The following is a 22,941-nucleotide window of genomic DNA, read 5'->3' on the forward strand; positions in this document are numbered from 1 at the left end:
ATTATTTGGACGCGTGAAGCTGTCATTAAAAGGACTGTGAAACATTTAAAAAAAAAAAAAACTGCTTCAAATCCAAGTTTAAAGAAATTAGTATAGTGGTATGAATTGGGCAGGGGCAGGCAAGCAGATAATGATGACTGGAGAGAAATACCAGAGGAACTTCTGGGAAATGTTCTGCTGCCCTGTCTCTGATCTGGATGCTGGATGTTCTCTGTGGGAGTTCATCAGGCAGTACATTTATGCAGAGTCTGTTCTCTGGAAGAATATTTCATGCCAGTAAAATGTCTTAGAAGAAAAGAAAAAGATGCCACCACACAAAACACCAGGTTATTTTGTTTGGCTAAAGCAAGGGTGCTGCAGACTTGCTCCAGCTGTCCTTCCTCTTAAGGTTAGATGCCCACAGGATTATCATCTCACTCTCGGAGGAGATGGCTCCGTCTGTTGTCTGAACTGATTTGTATCCCATTTGGAGAAGAAGTGAATACCGTTAGCTTTAAAGTCTATTCTCTCTTGCCACAACACATTTGCTTCTCTTTAGAGAACTAGACCGAACTGTCACTATCTCCCAGCTTCAAGAAAGCCTGCTCCGATTGAGCTAGATCCCAGCAGGTAGGGCACCAGCATTCTGTTCCAGTTCTTCGTAAGGAGCTGCTAGCTACTATCAGCTAGGTGTCAAGATCTCAGAGAGTTCTTACTCTCTAGGCTTTAAAAAAAAAAAAAAAAAAAAAAAAAAACCTCAAAATTATTTGAGCTGATTGACAGTTGAAGGAAAAGAATGGTATGCCAAAGACATAAGAATTCTTTCCCATCTAAAAATTCTAACTTTGTTTCCACCTATGTCTTGAGCCTTTGGTGGCATTTTCTTCCCAGAGCCAGTAGAAATTATGGCTTTTTAGAGGCTTCAGCTCTTTATTATTAACTTCTTCTGAATAAGTAACACACATATGTTTTTAAAAATTCCTTAAGTTTTCCTGCCACTTCCAATTCCATTGTTGCCTATTGAGAGATGACTACTGGGACCGATGCTGTGGCACAGTAGATTAATCCTCCACCTGCAGTCCCGGCATTCCATATGGTTCTGGCTGCTCCTGTTCCAATTCAGCTCTCTGCTGTGGCCTGGGAAAGTAGAAAATGGCCCAAGTGCTTGGGCCCTGCACCCACGCGGGAGACCTGGAAGAAGCTCCTGGCTCCTGGCTTCAGATCAGCTCAACTCTGGCTGTTGGAGCCATTTGGGGAGTAAACCAGCAGATGGAAGACCCTTCTCTGTCTCTCCCTCTCACTGTCTGTAACTCTGCCTCTCAAATAAATAAATAAAAATCTTTAAAAAAGAGAGAGAGAGAGAGAGAGAGAGAGAGATGACCACTGCTAACCTGATTCTTCCTGTGGTTCTCTGTGCAGGTACATGTGTATGAGGATGTATCAGCTTCCTTTTGTGTTCTTTAACATAGTAGATTTTGTACATCGCTGTGTACGATCCCTTGTTTTTGAAATTTTCACCTGGAGTCTGATTCCTCTGTAATTGTGTGTATGTGGAATTCTGTCGTTGTTGTCATTACTTTCAAAAATGTATTTATTGGGGCCAGCGCCATGGCTCACTTGGTTAATCCTCCACCTGAGGCGCCAGGTTCTAGTCCTGGTTGCTCCTCTTCCACTCCAGCTCTCTGTTGTGGCCCGGGAAAGCAGTGGAGGATGGCCCAAGTGCTTGGGCCCCTGCACCCGCATGGGAGACCAGGAGGAAGCACCCGGCTCCTGGCTTCGGATCGGCGCAGCGCCAACCGTGCTGGCCATTTGAGGGGGGTGAATCAATGGAAGGAAGACCTTTCTCTCTGTCTGTCTCTCTCACTGTCTAACTCTATCAGATCTATTGATTTGAAAGTCAGAGTTACAGAGAGGAAGGGAGAGAGAGAAAAAGATCTTCCATCCCCTGGTTCATTCCCCAAATGGCCACAAGGATCAAGGCTGGGCCAGGCTGAAACCAGGAGTTTCATCTGGGTCTCCCACATGGGTGCAGGGGCCCAGAGACTTATGCCATCTTCTGCTGCTTTCCCAGGTGCATTAACAGCGAGCTGGATCAGAAATGGAACAGCCAGGTCTCAACCAGCTCCCATAGTGGATACTAGCGCTGCAGACAGTGGTTTTACCCACTACACCACAGCACTGGCTCCTGGGCTCCTGTTTTCAGTGGCTAGCCTTTGCTCTTGGCTAGTATTAAGCAAATTATAAGTGTTCTTCAAAACCTATTTGCTTCTTAGCCTTCAAGTGAATTAGCTCCTCCATAGTGATCTGCATGTCTGTGCCTACTTTACATTCACCCTGTTCTTGCACACATGAGCCTGCTGGGGTCATCTTATGTGCTCTGACTCTCTTCATTGTTGGTCTCCTTTCACAACTAGGCTTCCGTAAACCTCTCAGGAACAGAGTTGGGTTGTGTACTTTGCTGTATACCTCAGAGCACCTGGCATGCTACAAGGCACATAGCAGTAGCTGCCCATCAAATACTGCCTTAACTGCTTTGCCTTAAACATTTGTGGCACTCCCATAGAAGCTGAATGTGGCCCATTGAGCACCTCAAGAGAGAAGACAGTGCCATGGAAAGTAGACTTTTAAATACTCATGTAACAAAAAAACAATTCATGTAACTCTGTATGAGTGGAATGTGTGAAAGCCCCGCCACTCCACACTAGTCACCCCTCCGCAGCTAGCAAACTGAAAACTGGCCTGGTGAGCCACTCCACATCAGTCACCCCTCCGCAGCTAGCAAACTGAAAACTGGCCTGGTGAACGTCAGCTCTGTGGTGTGCAAAGGTCAGGAAGAGCTGTGTTTATGCTGCCTCCGTGGCTTGCAGGATAATCTCCCGGATGCCAGCTGAGACGCGGAGTCATGTTGTGTGTAAGGCAGATGTCACAATACGTCTGTCGTCAGTACATAGTGTTTTGTTATTCTGGTGCTGTCTTATATGAGGACCTTCAAAAAGTTAATGGAAAAACTAGAATCAAACTTACCTCATGATTCCATGATCTGTGAAGTTTCTGAAATACGCTTGTTGATTGCATGATATCACTAAACAGCCTGGGAGTGCCCCAGATTTCCCTGTGTTAACTTGGGAATGTGGTTCAAACACACATGGGTTCTAATTTTTTTCATCAATGTGCTCCCCCCTTTGTAGGGTACTTTTGCGAGTCCGGATGCTATACTACCTGAAAGCTGAAATACTGGGAGAAGCAGCTGATAAAGCATTTGAAGGAACTCCTGCCAGGTAACACAGATAAGACTCAGCTGTCAGTATTAAAGAACTGGCACAAAACAGCTCTTCATGGAGCTGGCCAAGCTTGCTGTTCTTTAGGAAGTTCAATTCCCATCACCACTCCCATGCCACCCCCACCCAGAACCAATTACCCAGTGGTAGAGTAGGGGTGATTAAGTTAGGTCACCTACAAATCAGTGAAAGAAGAAAACCGTTTCTTAGAAACAGCTTTGGTGAGTTTTTTATTCTAACTCTACCCCCGTCAGTGTAGTGTGCAGTCCGGGAGTCAAGTGCATAGACTGCATATCTCCCTAGATGGTTCTGACCTAAGGACCAAGAAACAGTAACCCACAGCTTTCTGCGTCATTTGGTTTGTTGTTCCTTCAGCATCTCAGTATGCAACCGGGAATGTAGCTTAACACCGGGTCTGCGCCAGTAGCTTTTACGTTGTTTTGTGTCTGAGTCCACACCCTTCCTTTCACAGGGACCTGGACGTGCTTCTGCCCGACATTGACTATGTGGAGATCCCAGTGGACTGGTGGGATGCTGAGGCCGATAAGTCTCTTCTCATTGGTGTGTTCAAGCACGGTATGTATTTTAGTGAATGTTTTCCCTTCAGAGCAGTTCCCCAGGAAACAGGAGTTCAGGTACTCTGGTATAGCTCGTCATATTCCTGCAAAACTCGATCCTCAGAAAGTGGAGCCTCACCTCCACCTTCTTGGAATCTTGAGTGACATGGAGATACTGTGACCATAGTGTCATTGAGTAACTTGTAAAGGACAGCTGAGGCCATCAGGGACTTGTTCAGTGTGTATCTTCGTCACTTGCCTGTCCACACTGGCATGCCTGGGACTGCCTCTCTCCCATTCATTCCTAAAATCCCAATGTGTGGCTGAGTTCCTGACCTGTAGTAGGTATCCAGGGTTTCCTGAGTGAAAGAACAAATGAACAGGAGAAAAGGCTGCGTTTAGCATTTCACACATACACAGACTTCTGAGATCATTCTAAATAACCTACATATTCCTAGGCTGTATCTTTTGCTCCACTGGTGTAAAAATGGAAGCATAGAAGATGGCATACAATCTTTTAAGTCGTAACCAAGAGACTAAAGGGGTCTGAGAGAAGTTTGTGAATGGCATGGAAAGCTGGAGCACTTGCCCATTTCCTCACTGCAGGCTGTTAAGCCCCTGTACTTGCTGTCAGCCAACTGCCAGCTGTGTTGAGATAATAATGAAAGTGTCAAATGATAGTCACCCATAGTATGCCTGATACATACTCTACCTACCAGGTGAATCATGTAAAATTTAAACTGAGGAGCAAGGTTTAGAGTGGAAAGAATTAGGTATACAAGGTATACACCTGCATTAGCTGTCAACTTTGCTACTTACTAAATATGTGACGCTGGGCCAGGTCTGACCTCAGGTGAATGATAGTCTCAGTCTAAGGGGCCCACGACGCTTTGTCTCCTAGAAAACACAATGTTGGTACTTTGCCTCCCAGTGAAGGTCAGGGTAATGGGATTGATCATTTGATCACTTAATCTCAGTGTTGGTACTTCACCTCCCAGTGAAGGTCAGGGTAATGGGATTGATCATTTGATCACTTAGTCTCATATCAGATACTGCAGAGTCCATCTAGGTGATGTGTGAGGTCATTTCCAGATGTGAAACTCTACTCTCTGAAGTGGTTATGAGGTAGGAGGAGAAGTTAATTTGTGTTTCCTGAGAAGCACACCTGTGAGACCTTAAGATGATGTAGTACCCGTCTTCCAGTGTCCCCCAGGCCACCAGCTGAGGTAGCTTGGTGTTGAACGTTAGGGCCGAGGAGTGGATGGCAAGAAGGTGATATGTCCAGTGCCTGAGGTTGTCGCGTCCCTCGACCAGCAAGGAAGACACGACCCGAACTCTTCTTCAAGCAGTTTATTCAGGAACCTTGAACAAGCTTCTTCTTCCGCCTCCTTCCCTCTCCCATCCCTCTTATAGCCATCAGCACACCAATCAAAAGCAGCCAAGTGGCAAGCATTGATTGGTACAGCAATGCGGAAGCCGGAAGGGAGCTCAGACATCTCCTTATTAGGAGATGTTTGTTTCTCGCCAGTCCTTCCGGGGGAAAGGAGCCGGCGCCATCTTTAGGGCGCCGTGCAATGGCTCCCCACAGTTCCCCCTTTTTGTTTTAGAACCAGGCATCTAAGGATTACAGGAGAAGGTAGGGGTCTGTCCCCCACTGCCAGGCATCCACCTGGAACAGCATCCTTTTCGCGGGGGTGGGATCTGGGATGCCAACCCACATGCAGACAGACTTGCCTTCCAGAGAACGTAATGGCTCGTTCTCTCTGCAGTGCTTTGCCTCGCACCCTGCACCCATGCCTAGCATTCAAGGAAGGCCAGCCATGCTTGCGGCGATTGTCCAGCCTCAAGGGCATAAAAGGCTTGAGCTATCATGGCCAATTCCCGCCAATGAGCTGTCCTCATCCTGCACAAACACCACAGGCAAAATAACACAACAAGTAACAGCAACCCCGTCAAAGCTCCAAGTCCCGCCCACTCCTTCAGGTTGGAGACGGCTGTGCGGATCCAGGATGACAATCCAGATGCGAAGGAGACATCCACACGTGTGGAGTTGATGGTGACCACGGCAAGGCGCAGTTGCTTCAAGGTGTAGTCAAATTCTGCGGACCAATTCTGCAAGAGCATCTGAGACAACTGTTTAGAGTAATTTGCTACCTGAGTCATGTTATCGTACTGAACAGAGGTCACACACAACCCTGAAAATTTCCACTCACATCCTAGCTGAGCAAGCTGCCAGAGAGTATCCACCTGCTCCTGTACCAAATCCACACGCTGATTAACAATCATCAAGCCTCCCTTTATATGTACATTTAAGGATGTCTGAGTATCCAAAGCAGCAGCCACGGAGGCCGTCAAATTATTCAGGGTATTAGCAGTTTGAACTGTCCCTGTGAGCACTATAGCAGCTGTTGTAGCGCCCACAGCTGCAATGGAAATGGCAGTTATAACGGCTGCAGTAACGATCCCAATCAGCAATGTTATCATAATGAAGATCGAGGGGCTGCTTTGTGACATTGTTTGCCGCACCAGTCGCTCAGGTAACCATCGAGAATATAGAAACATGTCCACGTCCCCATATTAAAACAGGGTCAGGTCCATACCATTGAGCAGTTAGAGGGTCTTTCCACTTCACATAGACTTGTCTTTTGGTTTCAGGATGCAAGTGACGATCAGCTGCAGATTTCCCTTGATTATCCAGTATTAGAAAATTTAAAATGAAAAGAGCATGTGATAGCCATTTTTGTGGGGAATATGCCATGGTCCCGTATTCCCCCTTTTTTATTTTTTATAAATAATTTTTAATGTGGCATGTGCTCGTTCCACAATACCTTGTCCCTGGGGATTATAAGGAATCCCGGTGATGAGAGATGTGGAAGTTAGTACAGAAGTGCTTAAAAGAGTTGGAAGTATACGCTGGGCCATTATCAGTTTTTATCTGTATAGGGGTTCCTAGAACAGCAAAGGCCTGAAGGCAATGAGAGATGTTTGGCAGCCTCGCCGCATTGCGGGGTGGCAAAAACAAAACCTGAACATGTATCTAAAGAGACATGTATGTATTTTAGTTTACCAAATTCAGAAAAATGGGTAACATCCATCTGCCAAAGCTTAAGGTTTGGACATTGAGGTGATGCAAATCATGACCACGGGATGCTTCTTAGACTTTGTCAGTCCCTCTTTAAAGGATCTGGCTTCTGAGCCAGAGACTGGAGCAGCTAGAAAGAAACACGTTTATAACTGAAGTTTAGCATCATTTCACATCTTGGCACCACTTTTAATCTAAACAACCCGATTGGTTATTATCTCTGCAAGATGAGAGATATATCTTTTGACATCTCCAGGGGCCCTCTGGAGATACCAAAAGTCCAGAGAATTTAGAACTTTGATTTTCAGAAAGTCTGTTAAAGGTGCCAAGAGAACTTAGAGTATCTGGTCAAAATAGAATTCCTTAACATTTAGTCAGGGCGATTTTAACACTTTTAGACCACATCTGATCATAATAATATTTAACATAACTTTTTAAGACTTAATACTTTTTATCAATCATAACTTAACAGACAGTAGAGTACACATTTACTTGGCAGAACATGAATTTTTAGGTAAACCAGAAATACAAAAACCTTGAATATAAGAGTTAGCACATGAAATTATCACATAACTCAGAACTATTTAACAGAGTTAAAAAGAGCTTACACGACCTAACTTTAGAAATGGCAGAGTAACTGATTAAGCAGACACTGTTAAAAAGAGACGTTACAGTTTTTGCAACAACAGATTTTAAGATTTACAATTGAGACCATTTCCAGATAATTACTAACATTAGTACACATTTTAAAAAATCCCATTGTTATAACAGAAGATCAGACTTCAACTTTAGGTTAGTGTAATTTTGGCATTAACATTTAACTTATAGAAAACTCTGTAAACAATGTTTTAAAATCGTAAACTTTTTACAACTTTTCATGACTTGCTCACACCTTCTGAAACTTTATACCTGTAGTTACTTTTACAGTCTTGAATTATCATGTATGGACAACCTATGAGAATACATGCTGGCAAACTTAAAAGTCTTATCAAATTTAAGATGTTAAAAGTACACATAATACATTTTCCATATTTTACTTAGCACCGACGCCTGGATAACTTAAAACACTGAGCTATTAATGAATACCACACCATTATCTGAATTAAAAGTCAAAATTACATTTCCATGCTTTTAAGTAACATAAGGATAACACCACTTGGGCAGCAACAGTCACTAGTGCATATTTACAACTTTGAAAAGATCTTCATCCTTAAGAGAAACAAGTTTAAAGCATATCAAAGACATGTAAATGTAAAACTGAGCAAGTGAACCAAAGGGCGTTTGCATTAACCCGATTTTCTGAACCAATCTGTATTGGCTTACTTGAGTTAACAACATAAAGGCTTGTATACACAGAATTTACTCTCATTTTTATAAGACTACTCTAGCTGAAAAGCAAAAACATGAATACAACATAGATTTGACCTCATTTACTACATTTTAATACACTTTGTATAATTTGAATTGACTCAAACAGCTGTTACTTTAACAAATTTAGAGTCCCATCCTTTGAGAGTTCCAGGGATCCAACTGGAAGCCCCAAAGTTGAAAGACTCGGTTTAGAATTTAAACTATCAGAGAGTCAAACCATTTTAGTCAAAAATTAGTACGTTTAACCAAGGCTGTGGACTAGATCTAATCAGAGTTAGGTACTCACTCAAACATTAAAGATATAACGTAAACAGCTTCATGATGCAGTTTTTCCAATCAAGACTCATACTGGCAATAGAAAATTGTGAAACCTTCAAGACACATGAAAACTCTCATTAGATAAGTTAGCTACAGCAGCACAGAAAAGAATTGATTATTAGCGTATGAGCCCATTGCTTAAGTTTTTATTAACTGTAAAGAGAAAAACCCATCAAGTTGGAAAGGGTTATCGAATTAAGACTTTTCTCTAGGTCAAGATACCTGTGGAATTTTTCCTTTCTCTTTCTCCTGGCCTGTTGCATCTCCCTTTTTGTTTTAAAAGATATTCTTTCAGTGTGCGGTGTGCTCGCTCAATTATGCCCTGGCCCTGAGGATTGTACGGCAATCCATGGACAAGTTGAACCTCCATTTTTTGGCAAAAGGTGGTAAAGGTTTGAGATGTATAGGCCAGGCCATTATCAGTTTTTAGCACCTGGGGTCTCCCCCAGGCGGCCCATGCATCCAGACAATGAGCAATCACCTGACATTAGGGATACAATTGGGCTAGAAGGTTTAATCAGTCCTGCGGTTTCCAATATCTTTAATGCGTTCACCACATATAAGGAATCTGACAACAAGTTAAAGGCAAAAGAGCACTGCTTAAGGACTTCAATAACTATTTTTAATTCCACAACTTGAGGTGAGCCTGGCTGAAACTGATGAAATACCGGGTCATTAGCCTCTACCATATAAACCCCACAGCCTGGTTTTTTTTTTTTTTATTTTTTTTTTTATTTTTTTTATTTTTTGACAGGCAGAGTGGACAGTGAGAGAGAGAGAGACAGAGAGAAAGGTCTTCCTTTGCCGTTGGTTCACCCTCCAATGGCCGCCGCGGCCGGCGCGCTGCGGCCGGTGCACCGCGCTGATCCGATGGCAGGAGCCAGGAGCCAGGTGCTTTTCCTGGTCTCCCATGGGGTGCAGGGCCCAAGCACCTGGGCCATCCTCCACTGCACTCCCTGGCCACAGCAGAGAGCTGGCCTGGAAGAGGGGCAACCGGGACAGAATCCAGTGCCCTGACTGGGACTAGAACCCGGTGTGCCGGCGCCGCTAGGCGGAGGATTAGCCTAGTGAGCCACGGCGCCGGCCACAGCCTGTTTTTGACCCATCCGTAAATATATTTGGAGCACCTGGTAATGGCTCAGCGGCTGTAATTTTTGGAAATCCTCATTTGCCGATTCAATTCCCGTACTTGCTTTATACCAGACTCTTTGTTATCACCACACTCTTCAGACTCACTGCTGCTTTCTGAGCTACTTTCTGCACTAGTACTACTTACTAAGGAGGGGCTGTGCAACTCGGAAAGATCGGGGTACAGTTTTTTCCTAGTTCTTTTCTGACTCTCCTTCAAAGTTTTCCCTTTTTCACTGGCAGCTCTCTCGGAGCGCTCTTCCTGAAGCTCCTCCAAGGCAGCTTGACTGCTCAGAATAGTTTCACTACACTGCTCATCCTCGAGGCATGCTCGCACTAACTTCCATATTGGTCTCACTCCCCCTTCAAGATTACCCTGTTCAAATGCAAAATCCAAATCCCTGCCTAGTTTGTCCCATGAAGGGATAGTAAGGCTTCCCGAAACCCCATACCAGGGTGCAATGGTATCGCAGTTACGTAAAAACCTATGCAATGTACTAGGCTTAAGTTTCAAACCGTTTTCTCAAAGCAGCGCATTCAGCGCCAGAAAAATTGGATGGGACTGTGAATTACCCACCGTCAAATATTGTACTCTTTCCCTGGCCACGGGTCAGAGCTCCTTCTGCTTTTGTCACAGAACTTCCTCTGCTTTAATCGCAGAGCTATCCTCCCGCTATTGTCGCAGGACTTCCCGCTCTTATCGCGGATCCCCACCTTATTTTCCTGGGGGACTTACCAGCGCTGCCCTGACTGCAGGAAGTTCTGAGTTCGCGTTTGAGATGGTTCCCCGTACGGGCCACCAGTTGTCGCGTCCCTCGACCAGCAAGGAAGACACGACCCGAACTCTTCTTCAAGCAGTTTATTCAGGAACCTTGAACAAGCTTCTTCTTCCGCCTCCTTCCCTCTCCCATCCCTCTTATAGCCATCAGCACACCAATCAAAAGCAGCCAAGTGGCAAGCATTGATTGGTACAGCAATGCGGAAGCCGGAAGGGAGCTCAGACATCTCCTTATTAGGAGATGTTTGTTTCTCGCCAGTCCTTCCGGGGGAAAGGAGCCGGCGCCATCTTTAGGGCGCCGTGCAATGGCTCCCCACATGAGGTGCCTCTTTGTGGTACAGGGTGACTTCAGAAGATGTGCTATAAAGGTGGGGGGGAAGACAGCCCCTGTACTCAGTGCTCAGTGTGGAAGAACTGGACCTGCGTCATCTTTGTAGACCCTGGATAGGGCCAGACCTATTTAGTCAGATTGGTTATGGAGGAGGTAGGACAGATGCCTCATGGGCCCATCCTTAGTGCCTTGCGCAGTCCAGTGCAGATGCTGCCTCTCATGGTTGCTGCCCATCAGACTTTCCATGACCAAAGGCTTAGGCCTCTCTTCATCTGGGTACTATTGGGCACACCTGACTACCCTTGTCTGGGCTTACCGCCCCCTCCCCCACCATGGCATAACCACCAGGGGACAGTGGAATTCCCAGGTACCCTGCAGCTGGTGGAGATGTGATGCTCAGCTCTTTGCAGAAAGCCGGGCTATCTAATGTTCACTTTTCAGGGATCTGTACTAGGAAGCCCTGTCTGCCTCGCCTCCATGCCTTGGTCAGCTGTGAGCTGGGATGCTGCAGTGATATTCTTTGTTAAGAAACACACAGCTTTAGCCTACTGTAGACATAGCCCTGCCTCAGGGAGAGGAAGTAGCCATGGTTCTGTCTCCAAGCCAGCCCCATTAGAATCACCGAGTATTTGGTTGAGGCTTTAGAGAGAAAATAAAGGAAAAGGAAGAAAGCAAGCCTCTGCGCAAAACCTCCGATGCTGTCGACAGCTCTCAGGCGCAGTAGGTGCCTGTGGCCCCTCAAGGGCAGCCTGGATTTAGGAAGTTTCCTCAAGACAAGATAGATTTACTGTTTCTCTTCATATTTTTAGAGAGGGGCTTGTGGACTAAGTGCGAGCCAGGAGTGTGCTGTAGCTCCAGGATCTTTCCCTGACAGGAAGCCTTGCAGGGTCTGATTCATCTTAAATAAATGTTTCCTTTGTTTCGTTTTAGCTTTTACTTAACAAGGGAAATAAATGACAGTCTGGAGTCTGAGGCACGTTTTGTGAGTTCTGATGTGGCTTCTGTGTTTCTCTTTCTCCCTGGTCAGGTTATGAGAGGTACAATGCCATGCGAGCAGACCCAGCACTCTGCTTTCTGGAGAAAGTTGGGATGCCAGACGAGAAGTCCCTTTCTGCAGAACAGGGTGTCACAGATGGCACCTCAGACATCCCCGAAAGGTGAGATGCCACACAGGGCAACTGCATGTGATGTCATGCCACTCTGACCCCTTTTGCCTACATCAGTGCCTTCCTGTGTCTGCCTCGGTGTCTGGTGTCTCCTTTAAACCTTGTCACATGCGGCTGCCTTCCAGAATTGGTACTCTGGTTACACCCTTCTAGCTCTAGGCCTCTGCTTTGACTTCTAAGCACTTTGAGCCAAATGTCAGTTCCTGTCCTTCCTGGCTTCCCCAGGCTGCCCACATATCCTATAACCAGGTTTGTCTCCTGTCTGGTTGAGGATCCTAGAGGAAGAATTCAGACTGCTCTTAGCTGGCAGAGAACTAAGCAGAGGCACATGAGTACAGGCTTCCTGACCTGGATGCTCCCCACATGAAATTCCAGGATTATTTCAGGATTGCCCAGTCCATAGTTAAGGCAGATTTAGGAGCCACTGCCTGATGGGCGTGGCATGCATTTCTGTCCTTGGGTGTGTGCAGAAGTGTGGAAGCAGCATTCCTTTGGGTTGTTTTATTTACTGTTGGCCTAATGTCACAGGAAAACTAAATTAACTGTAGTTCTCCAAAATATATATTTTGTTGGAAGATATGACATTGCTCTCTTCACTGTTTGACTCAGTCTTTTCCCCTAAAGTAGCAAATACTGCTTTGCTTGCCTGGGACTGTAACCAGGCCTGGCTGTGAGTAGCAATGCTAGGAGCCCCTGACTGTCCACTGAGGCTTGGAAAAGCTAAGATGCATTTTCTATCTGTCCTTAAGCCCTGGTGAACACTTTAGCTGCCATAATATTCTGTGCCCCAGAGGTATTTCCTGTGGACAGGCAATAAAGCTGCATTCTGGGAGATGTTAACAAACCCCCAGGTAACTTGTGATCCGAATGTTAGATTCACCGATTCAAGGAAAACATCGATTCAAGGAGAGGTACCTGACTGTGACATGAAAAGCTCATGATTTTTTGGGGTGACTGCTCCCTCTGTGGCTAAGCAATGAGGATAGGAGACTGCTGCGCCTCCAGGACCCGAGCAGCAAGAACAGCAACATTGCAGATTCACGTTTAAAAGGAAACATGAAGAACAGACATCAGCAATAGTTAAGGTCACAGGAGAGAAGCATTAGGCAGCTAAGCCAGCAGCAAAGCATCCAAGGGGTAAAGAGGCCAGAATGCCCTTCTGCAGTGCCTGCAGAGCCCCCTGCCCAGAGGCAGCTCTTGCCAAGTGTAAGTGATTCTAGGGAAGAGGCACCCTGAGGTCTGAGATCTGGGGTGGGTACATCAGGCCACACTGGGTTTGCACAGGTTTAAAATCCTGTTCTTTTATCAGAGCCACATATTCAGGCAACCTTAGATGGACAGTTACCACCCTGAGATCATGAGGCTGGAGCCCACATTGCTCTCTCAGTGGAGTGGGGCCCTTGCCTGTAGAAGTGATGACACTATCTGATGATGGTGTCTCCCATATCAGGATCTCCCTGAAAGGAGGGAAGGACTCAGATGTGTAGAGGCCAGGGACTTGGGTTTTCTTGCCAGCATCCTGGTTACAAAATAACTGAGTGGAATGTGATGCTTTGTTTATTTCCTAACTTTTATTCAGAGGCAACATGGACAAAGAAGACAATACTGAGGACAAATTAGATGGCCTCCAGAAACAAACGGTGAGTCGGGTGTGCTGTCAGTCGCACCGTCTTTCATGTCGAGAGGGAAATTCCAACCTTGGTGGTGGTCTCGGGAACTGCTCTGCATTGCTGCACTTGCATTCCCTGTTCCTCAGCATTATTACAGAACATATACACTGTGTTGCATTTCTATTTTAATAAACTTGCTATTTTGTTGTAACTATAGGTTTAAGTTTTTATTATTTATTTATTTAATGGGATGCCAGCACTACAGGGAGCAGCTTAACCTGCTATGCCACTGCATCAGCCCAAATGTAATTGTTGATACATTTCTTATTATTTTCTGTTTTTCTTATTTTGTTTTATTTCTCTTGTCTCCCTGGGCTTTATTAACATTTTTTCTTAACATACTATTTTCATTTATCTGTATTGGGTTTTTGTAGCATTTAGTGTACTAGGTATTTCATTATAGATTCATAATGTGTCACAGTCTACTATCTGTGGTCCTCAGCTTATGAAAGTTGGGCTTAATGATTTTTTTTTACTTCATAATGTTGTGTGCATTCAGTAGAAACCATATTTTGAATTTTGTTTTTTTCCCATGCTAGCCGTATGCAATGCAGTGTTGGTCAGCAGCAACCACAAGCCACAGTTCCTGGTAGCCACTCTTATCACGAGGGTAAACAGTTGATACTCTACAGTGCACTTGTTTGCTAAACTGTGATGTTCAATAAGTTAGATAGGTTCAGTGCAATTTGAATTAGGATACTTTCAACTTTGAGCTTATCAGGTCATAACCATAAGTTGAAGAGCATGATTTTACCAGTTAAAGTTAAGTGTAAATACCATACCTCATCCTTTCCCATTTGTAGTATAATTGTCAAAAATATTTATTCTGCATAGGTTTAGAATCATATCACATATTGTTATAATTTGTGCTTCAACTGTCAAATATAATTTAGAAAACTGTAAAAATGTTGGGGCCAGTGCTGTAGCGCAGTGGGTTAAAGCCCCAGCCTGCAGTGCCGGCATCCCATATGGGCGCTGGTTCAAGTCCTGGCCACTCCTCTTCTGATCCAGCTCTCCTAAATGGCCTGGGAAAGCAGTAGCAGATGGGCCAAGTCCTTGGGCCCCTGAACCCATGTGGGAGACCTGGAAGAAGCTCCTGGCTCCTGGCTTTGGATCAGCTCAGCTCTGGCCATTGTAGTCATTTGGGGAGTGAACCAGCAGAATGGAAGACCTCTCTCTGGCTCTACCTCTCTCTGTAACTCTGTCTTTCAAAGAAATAAAATAATTCTTAAAAGAAAAGAAAACTGTAAATGTCTACAGTATTTGCCTGTATTTTTTAGATTTTCTTTATTTATTTTCATTCACTTGAAAAGCGGAGTGACACAGAGATAGATCTTCCATCAGCTGTTTCACTCCCCAAATGTCCACAACTGCCAGGGCTTGTCCAGGCAGAATTCAAGAGCCCAGAAGTCTCCCACATGGGTAGCAGGGCCCAAGTACTTGAGCTATCATCTGCTACCTCCCAGGGTGATTTAGTTGGAAGCAGAAGTTGCTGGGACTCTAACCAGCACTCCAAGGGGTATCTTAACCAATTGTACCCCAACACACACACACCTACCCATGTTTTTGTTTACTGTGTTCATTCTGCTGATGCCATTCCAAGATTGCTTCCTTTATTGTTCTCCTTCTGTTTGGGAAGCCCCACAAGCCATAAAAAAGGTTTATTTATTTATTTGGAAGGCAGCAGAGCATAGAGCATCAGGGAGATACAGATCTTCCATCACTGGTTCACTCCCCAAGATCTTCCTTCACTGGTTCGCTCCCCAGATGGCTGCAATGGCCAGGTCTGGGCCGTGCTGTATCCAAGAGCCAGGAGCTCCATCTGCATGTCCCACATGAGTGGCATTCCTTGGTGTACCTTCTGCTGCCTTCCTTGGTGTACCAGCAGGAAGCTGAATTAGAAGTGGAGCAGGGGCCAGTGCTGTGGCATAGCAGGTAAAGCCGCCGCCTGCAGTGCTAGCATCCCATATGGGCACCAGTTCGTATCCCGGCTGCTCCGCTTCCAATCCAGCTCTCTGCTATGGCCTGGGAAAGCAGTAGAGGATTGCCCAACTCCTTAGGCCTCTGTACCAGTGTGGGAGACCCAGAAGAAGCTCCTGGCTCCTGGCTTTGGATTGCTCGACTCCAGCCATTGTGGCCAACGAGGGAGTGAACCAGCAGATGGAAGACTTCTCTCTCTGCCTCTCCTTTTCTCTTTGTGTAACTTTGCCTTTCAAATAAATAAATAAATCTTTAAAGAAAAAAAAAAAGAAGTGGAGCAGCCAGGACTCAAACCAACACTTCAACATAGGATGCTGGCTTGGCAGGTGGTACATTAACCCACCACACCAAAAAGCCAGTCCCCCACTAGCCATTCTGGAGGATAGTTCTGATGGTGACAGTTCTCTTCAGATTTTCTTTATCTGAAAATGTGTTAATATCTCTTTCATTCCTTCAGGTATTCTCATGGAATGTAGAATTCTGGGTTGATGGTTCTTTTCTTTCAGCTCTTAAAAAATATTCTGACACATAGGGGCTGGCGTTGTGGCCTAGTGGGTTAAGCTGCCGCCTGCTAAGCCAGAATCCCATATGGGCACCAATTCAAGTCTTGGCTGCTCTACTTTTTTTTTTTTTTTTTAAGATTTATTTATTTGAAAGTCAGAGTTACACAGAGAGAAGAAAGGCAGAGAGAGAAAGAGGTCTTCCATCTGCTGGTTCACTCCCCAGTTGTCCAGGAGCCAGGAGCTTTTCTGGGTCTCCCACGCAGGTGCAGGGGCCTAAGGACTTGGGCCATTTTCTGCTTTCCCAGGCCATAGCTGGATCAGAAGTGGAGCAGCCAGGACTTGAACTGGCACCCATATGGGATGCCAGCACTGATGCAGGCGGCAGCTTCACCTGTTACGCCACAGTGACGGCCCCGGCTGCTCTACTTCTGACCCAGCTCCCTGCTAATGCACTGGGAAAACAGAGGAAGATGGCTCAAGTGCTTGGGCCCCTGCATTCACTTTGGTGACCTGGACAGGGTTCCAAGCTCTTGGCTTCAGCCTACCCAACCCCAGCCAGTGCGGCCATTTGGGGACTGAACCAGCAGATGGTCTCTGTAATTATCTTTCGAATAAATAAAATAAAATAAAATAAATCAAATCTCCAGGGAAAAAAATGTTCTGCTATTTCCTCTTAGTCTGATTGGTTTCTGATGAGAAGGCTGTTGGCATTCAAGCTATGTTTGTACCCCTAGGCGTAAGGCCTCTTGTCGCTCACTGCTTTCAGGACTGTTTTTTTCTTTGTCTTTAATGTTCAGAAGTTTAACTGTGATTTTTTGTGTGTGTGAATTTCTTTGAATTTTTTCTTGTTTGCAGTTCTCTCATCTTCTTGAAACTGAAGGTTTATGTCTTCTGCTAAATCGGGGGCGTCTTCAGCCGTGGTTTCCCCCAGCATGGCTTCTGCCCCGCCCCTTTCTCCTTCCCTTCTGGGCTGCTGATGGAATGCATGTCAGACCTTTTGTTACAGTCTCACAGGCCTCTGAAGTACATCTCTTAGTTTTTTTCCAGTCTGTTTCTCACATTAGATACTTTCTATTATTCTATCTTCAAGTTTACTTATTATTACCTCTTTTTCCTCCATTTTGCTGCTGAACCTGTCCACTGAGAATGTTTTGTTTGTTTTTTGTATATTATATTTTTGAAATCTGAAATCACACTGGGGGCAGCATTGTGGCACAGCATTGTACCTGCAGCAGCAGCAGCATCCTGTGTGGGCACTGCTTTGAGTTATGGCCACTCCACTTCCAGCTCCCTGCTATGCACCTGCAAAGAGCAGCTCCTGGTTTTAGCCTTTTGGCAGCCATCTGGGGTAGTGACCAGTAAATGGAAGATCTCTGTCTTTCCCTCTCTCTAGAACTCTGCCTTTGAAAGAAATTTTTTTTAAAAGATTTACTTATTGGGGCCAGCGCTGTGGTGTAGCAGGTAAGGCTGCCACCTGCAGTGCCGGCATCCCTTATGGGTGCCCGTTCATATCCTGGCTGCTACGTTTCCGATCCAGCTCTCTTCTGTGGCCTGGGAAAGCAATAGAAGATGGCCCAAGCCCTTGGGCCCCTGCAACCGTGTGGGAGACCCGGAAGAGGCTCCTGGCTCCTGGCTTTGGATCGGCACAGCTCCAACCATTGCGGCCATCTAGGGAATGAACCAGAAAAAGAAAAAGATTTATTTATTTATTTGAAAGGCAGAGTGACAGAGTAAGAGAGAGAAACAGTGAGTGAGATCTTCTATCTGCTGATTCACTCCCCAGATGACCTCAGTGGCCAGAGCTGGACTGATCCAAAGCCAGGAGCTCCTTCTGGGTCTCTCACATGGGTACAGGGGCCCAAGCACTTGGACCATCTTCTACTGCTTTTCCCAGGTGCATTAGCAGGGAGCTGGATTGGAAGTGGAGCATCCAGGACTCGAACCAGTGCCCATATGGCATGCTAGTATCACAGCGGCTTTACCCGCTACACCACAGCGCCAGCCCCGAAATAAATAAATCTTAAATAAATAAAGTTTCCATTGGCTCTTTGGGTCTTTGTCTCTTTGCTGAGATTGACAGCCTTTTCCTTTGTGGCGGCAGGCTTGGATTGCTCATTGGTGACTGCTTTAAATTCCTGTGTCAGATCATTCTGAGATCTCTTGTCATTTCAGGGTGCCATCTGTTGCTTTTCTTTTTTCATTCAGTTTGAGGTCTTCCTGATTCTTGGTGATACATGACTTTTGATTGAAACCTGGACATTGTGAGATACTATGTGGTGAGACTGGGTCTCATTTAAGTATTCTGTTTGAGTCCACACAAGGAAGGTGTGGGGTCACCTTTTCTCTGCGCAGAGGGAGCAGAAGCTCACCTCCCAGTCTGCTCCTGTTAACTCCTGAAGGGATGTTTCTCATTACTACTGAACAGGGATGAAAGTCCAGTCCCCTTCATGACCTTTGCTGGTGCCAGGGGTGGGGCTGGGCTCAGCATCACACATCAGAGATCAAAGTCCTGGCTCCCACTGCAGCAGGGAGATGGGTGGGGTTCCCTGTTACCACCTGGATGCAGCAGAGGTCTGGGCTCCCCTCGTGACTTCTGCTGGCCTGGGTGGGGTGAGCCCAGGTTTTCTGTATTGTTGGGCTAGAGTAATGCAGTCAGTGTCTTCACATTTTCTGTGTTCCTATCTTGTCCCTGTCCTGATCCTTTGCTGGAGAAAGTAGGTTTTGCTTCTACTCGCCCTTCAGTTTTCTTATGTTGGTTTTATGTATAATGTCTGATGGTTTGTATGGTACTTAGAGTGAGGAATAGGTATATATACATACCCCAGAAGCAGAAATTGAATTTGTAGAATTAGTTTCTGAGATTTTGCATAAATAGACTGAGACTTCATCTGTTCCCTAGCATCATGTGACCAAATTTTCTGTAGCCTTGAGCAGTAAAGTAAATAAATCTGTTAGGGCGCCATGGATTCCGGATCCCAAAAGTTACTGTAGCATTGTCCACAAGCAGCTCCTTTACCAGGTCCCCTTTATCCTGACCTCCAGCCACGAGTTATCAGTCAGTTCTTTCCTTTGCTGTTTATTCTAGCTTGCAGAATATGTGACATTCTATCCACTCTTACTCCTATAACAGTGGCACCAAAATGGGAAACAATTATTTTTCAAAGATAAGGCTCCCTATATGCCCAAGGTTTGGGAAGCAGTGGATTGAAGCAAATTAGCATGAAGTCTCTGACCCTGGACCTGAAGGAAGCTGAACTCCGATCTTGACAATTAAATCCAAGTTCTGCACTCCAGTCCCTGGCTTAAACGCTTATTTTTTTATTCAGAATTTGGGATGTGTTTCCCAATAGGAAAAAACTCCAGCATTGAAGAAATTAAAGTAATACTGTGTTTTCATAGGGAACTTTAGTCTTTCTAAACTCATTTTCCATGTAAGATGCGCCTCACCTGCCCCCTGTGAAGTAAGGCCATCAGCTATCATTGCCCTCATTTGACAGCTGAAGAGAGTTTAGGCTGTGGAAGTTAAAGGGCTTTGCCAAATTCTCACAGCTAGTAGATGCCCAAGTTAAGACTAGAAATTGCCTAAGTATTCAGGTACTCCTCTTTCAAGTCAAACATTCTTTTCATAGTCAAAAAAGTAGGAAGTATTTTTGGTAGAAATAAGTTCCTTACCCCCAGCAATAGCTCCTGTGGAAACACAGCCAGTGAGCCCTGGCTCTGAAAGCTGTTCCCTTAATGTTCACACATTTAACCTACCAGCCACCACGGCACCCAAGGAATTGTGGCGGAATCAGTAAAAATAACTTCAGTTTCCTTATAGTAGGGTTACTGACTCTACTTTTTATTTGTTCACAAAACTAATGCCAGTATTATTTCTTTGGCTCTTCAGATCCTTAAGACCTGGGCTATAGAATGTAATCAGAAGCAGATGGAATGGGGAGAGGCTCCTCCCAGATTTGGGGGTGGACAGATTAGGACCAGATTCAGCAAATTTCTGCTCCCCATGCTGCAACAGCCCAGGTCAGCAGAATGGCCACCGACTGAACCAGGCCTGCCGCCTCACCCCTTCCTCCCGCCCTGCTTGCTGCTCCCATGTGGAAGACACTGGTTGGGATTTCCTTCTCTCAGCTCTGTTCTCCGCAGGCAGGATTAGAGAAGCGTTGTCTCAAGGGCCTGTTGACTGGTTCCCCTGGATTAAACAGGCATGGGCGTAACAGGGGAGCCACTTAACAGAAAGCAGAACCGTAACGTTGACAGACCCTCAACACATGCCGGAGTGGTGTCTCGGGGAGCCACTCCCTCTGCATGGGAAACCCCTGCAGGATCATTCCAGGCAGGTTAGGCACTTTCCAAGAGGTGCATGCCGCCTTCCCAGGGAATCGTTGTCTTGTTGGACAACACTTACTAATTCTGAACCAGAAGTCTGCCTCCTAGTTGATTTCATCGATTCCGTCTCATTTCCTGGTACGACCATTCTTCCTTTCCTCCCTGATAGGAGTTCTTCAGTTTTGAGGACAGCTGGCTATTTTAATCTCTTTAACTCTTCAGGTAAAATATTCTGCTCCTGCATTTCTTTGAATTATATCAGCTCCAGACCCCTCACTACTCTGGCCACACTGTAGTTGTCCTTTTAAACTATGACCTTAGAAAACCATAGAATGTTTGGATTGGGAGGGACATTGAGGTGATCTAGTCAGCTCCTTCCCCTGCCTTCTTTCTTTTAATGCCGATAGCATTGTTGATTAGTAAGTGGTTACAGATTTCAGATACAGCCGCATGAGTAAAACTACAGAGAGCTTCTAACACGCTTAGGCTGAAAGTTTGATTTTAATGATCTGGAGCGTGGATGATATGGGAAATCTTTCTCTATGAAACCTAGTATGCAGGGAAAGTGACATCTCTCATCAATACAGCTGTGTTGTGAAAGGTAGCTCTGCTACAGTTGGCTGTGCTGTGTTCTGGTGTGGATGCAACCATGAAGTCACAGCCAAAGTGAGACAAGATAAAACTCACAGGGACATTTGGTGTCTAAAATGGTTAAATCCCATTGTAAAAAACTTGAATTAGGAACTAATCTGCTACAAATAAAACATCAGGGGCAGGCATTTAACATAGCAGTTACAGTGCCACTTGGGATGCCTGCATTCCCTATCAGAGTGCCTAGGTTCAGGTCCTGGCACTGCTGCTGATTCCAGCTTCCTGCTAATTCACACCCTGGGAGGCAACAGGAGATGGCTCAAGCGCTTTGGTCCCACTTGGGAGACCTGAATTGAGTTCCCAGCTCCTGGTTTAGCCCTGGCTCAGCCCTGACTGTTGCAGACATTTGGAGAATGAACCAGTAAGTGGGAGATCTCTCTCTCTCTCTTGCCTTCTCCTACCCTCTTTACCTTCCTCTCTCCCCTCTTTCAAAGAAATAGATGATTTTTAGAAACAGAGACATTCATACAGCCAGAGGATGTAAAAGCAGTGTCTCCTTTGCTCACCTCTCTTCTAAATCCTGCCACCCTTCTTTCATAAAATTCTTGGATTTTATGTTGACATTTTGTGTGTATCTACTTCCTAAGTGAAGATTATGTAAGAATAGGATGCTCAATTTTCCTGCAAAATGAAAGTCATAGTGTAGGGCCTTTTTATTCAGTTCTGCCTTTCTACATCCTGTCACCTTACAGAGAGGCCTCATATTCTCCCTGGGCAAACTCCTGTGCATCTCAATATCTAGCTCTGAAATCACCCCATGGGTGTCTTCTACCCAGCTTTGTCTGGCAGATTTAACAACTTTTGCTTGTTTTCCTACCATGTTTGAGACCACTTACCACATGATGTGGCCATTGTGTATCTCTGTGTTTCTCATAACCACCAGACTTTGGCCCCAGGAGGACGAAGGTTCCATCTTTTTCACCGTTGTAGCCTCATAACCTAGTGCAGCTCCTGACAGTCATGAGATATGCTTTGTTTGGCTAAATGTAAGGAGATGGCTCTTCACCTGTTACATTGGTTCTGGGTTGCTGCAAAAACATGGAAGAAATTTCCTGTGTCTGAAGGTCAGACAAGGTCTGCACTGCCCCTGCCACCAGCTCACTCACTCCTGGACCACTTGGAGGAGGCAGCCAGGCCTGGAGGGCAGTCACAGGCAAGCCAAGACTGCACCTGGTTTCAGATAAGGAAAGGGAGCCTCATGCCCCAGCAGGGAAGTAGTGGGCATGGAGTCCAGTTGTTTTTAGTTACTGACAGTAACTAAAAAAATTGGCACAGTCCTTCTCCCATCCACTGAATAGCAGGTCACAGCTCTGGGTCTGGAGTCAGACCTTCTGGACTTGTATTCCACCTTTATCACTTACCAGACTTTGTGTAATATTGGGCAACACTGTCAGATTCCTCCTATCTACAATGGATTGTGAGAATGAATAGATGAAGAAATGCATATGAAGCCCTTGGTACAGTGTCTGCAGCTTACCTGGGGCTCAGGAGACCGTTGTTCCTGCTGTGTTGCCTCATGTCACAAAGCTTTAGCACACATTTGAGCCTGAGCATAGAAATGTTAGGTAGAGATCTAGTAACTGAGACTGTCAGCATTTCCTTAGCCCCAGCTAGCACCTGATAGGCATCTGCTTTGCTTAAGTACTTTACATACATCTACTCATTTGTGTGCCACAATTGCCCATTTTGCAAAAAAAAAAGAAATGAGCTTGAGAGAGATGGAAATGAGTTAGCTGAGGCCATGGAGCCGTGGTCTGCCAAACCCAAGCATCATGTTCCCCAAGGAGGAGACACTGGATATTGTAAACAAGTGGTGTGGCTTG

The 22,941-nt window shown here is 45.5% G+C and overlaps 1 protein-coding gene and 1 long non-coding RNA gene across 6 annotated transcripts in view; one reads left to right on the forward strand and one right to left on the reverse strand.

The window, feature by feature from the left end:
* Window positions 1–22,941, forward strand: part of CHD6 (chromodomain helicase DNA binding protein 6) — a 241,382-nt gene that overhangs the window by 188,275 nt on the left and 30,166 nt on the right. For all 5 annotated transcript variants that reach the window (XM_008274447.4, XM_070051833.1, XM_070051832.1 and 2 more), the window contains 4 exons: window positions 3,168–3,257; window positions 3,730–3,833; window positions 11,850–11,979; window positions 13,568–13,628. In XM_008274447.4, coding sequence (XP_008272669.3) covers window positions 3,168–3,257; window positions 3,730–3,833; window positions 11,850–11,979; window positions 13,568–13,628 — 385 coding nt within the window. The remainder of the gene's footprint in view (window positions 1–3,167; window positions 3,258–3,729; window positions 3,834–11,849; window positions 11,980–13,567; window positions 13,629–22,941) is intronic.
* On the reverse strand, window positions 5,150–10,809 carry LOC138844296 (uncharacterized). Its single transcript, XR_011379890.1, has 2 exons — window positions 9,674–10,809; window positions 5,150–9,288 (listed from the first exon to the last, which is right to left on the reverse strand). It is a non-coding gene; the product is annotated as an uncharacterized lncRNA (long non-coding RNA).

This window comes from Oryctolagus cuniculus, chromosome 11 (assembly GCF_964237555.1).
Source record: "Oryctolagus cuniculus chromosome 11, mOryCun1.1, whole genome shotgun sequence".
Lineage (NCBI taxonomy): Eukaryota > Metazoa > Chordata > Mammalia > Lagomorpha > Leporidae > Oryctolagus > Oryctolagus cuniculus.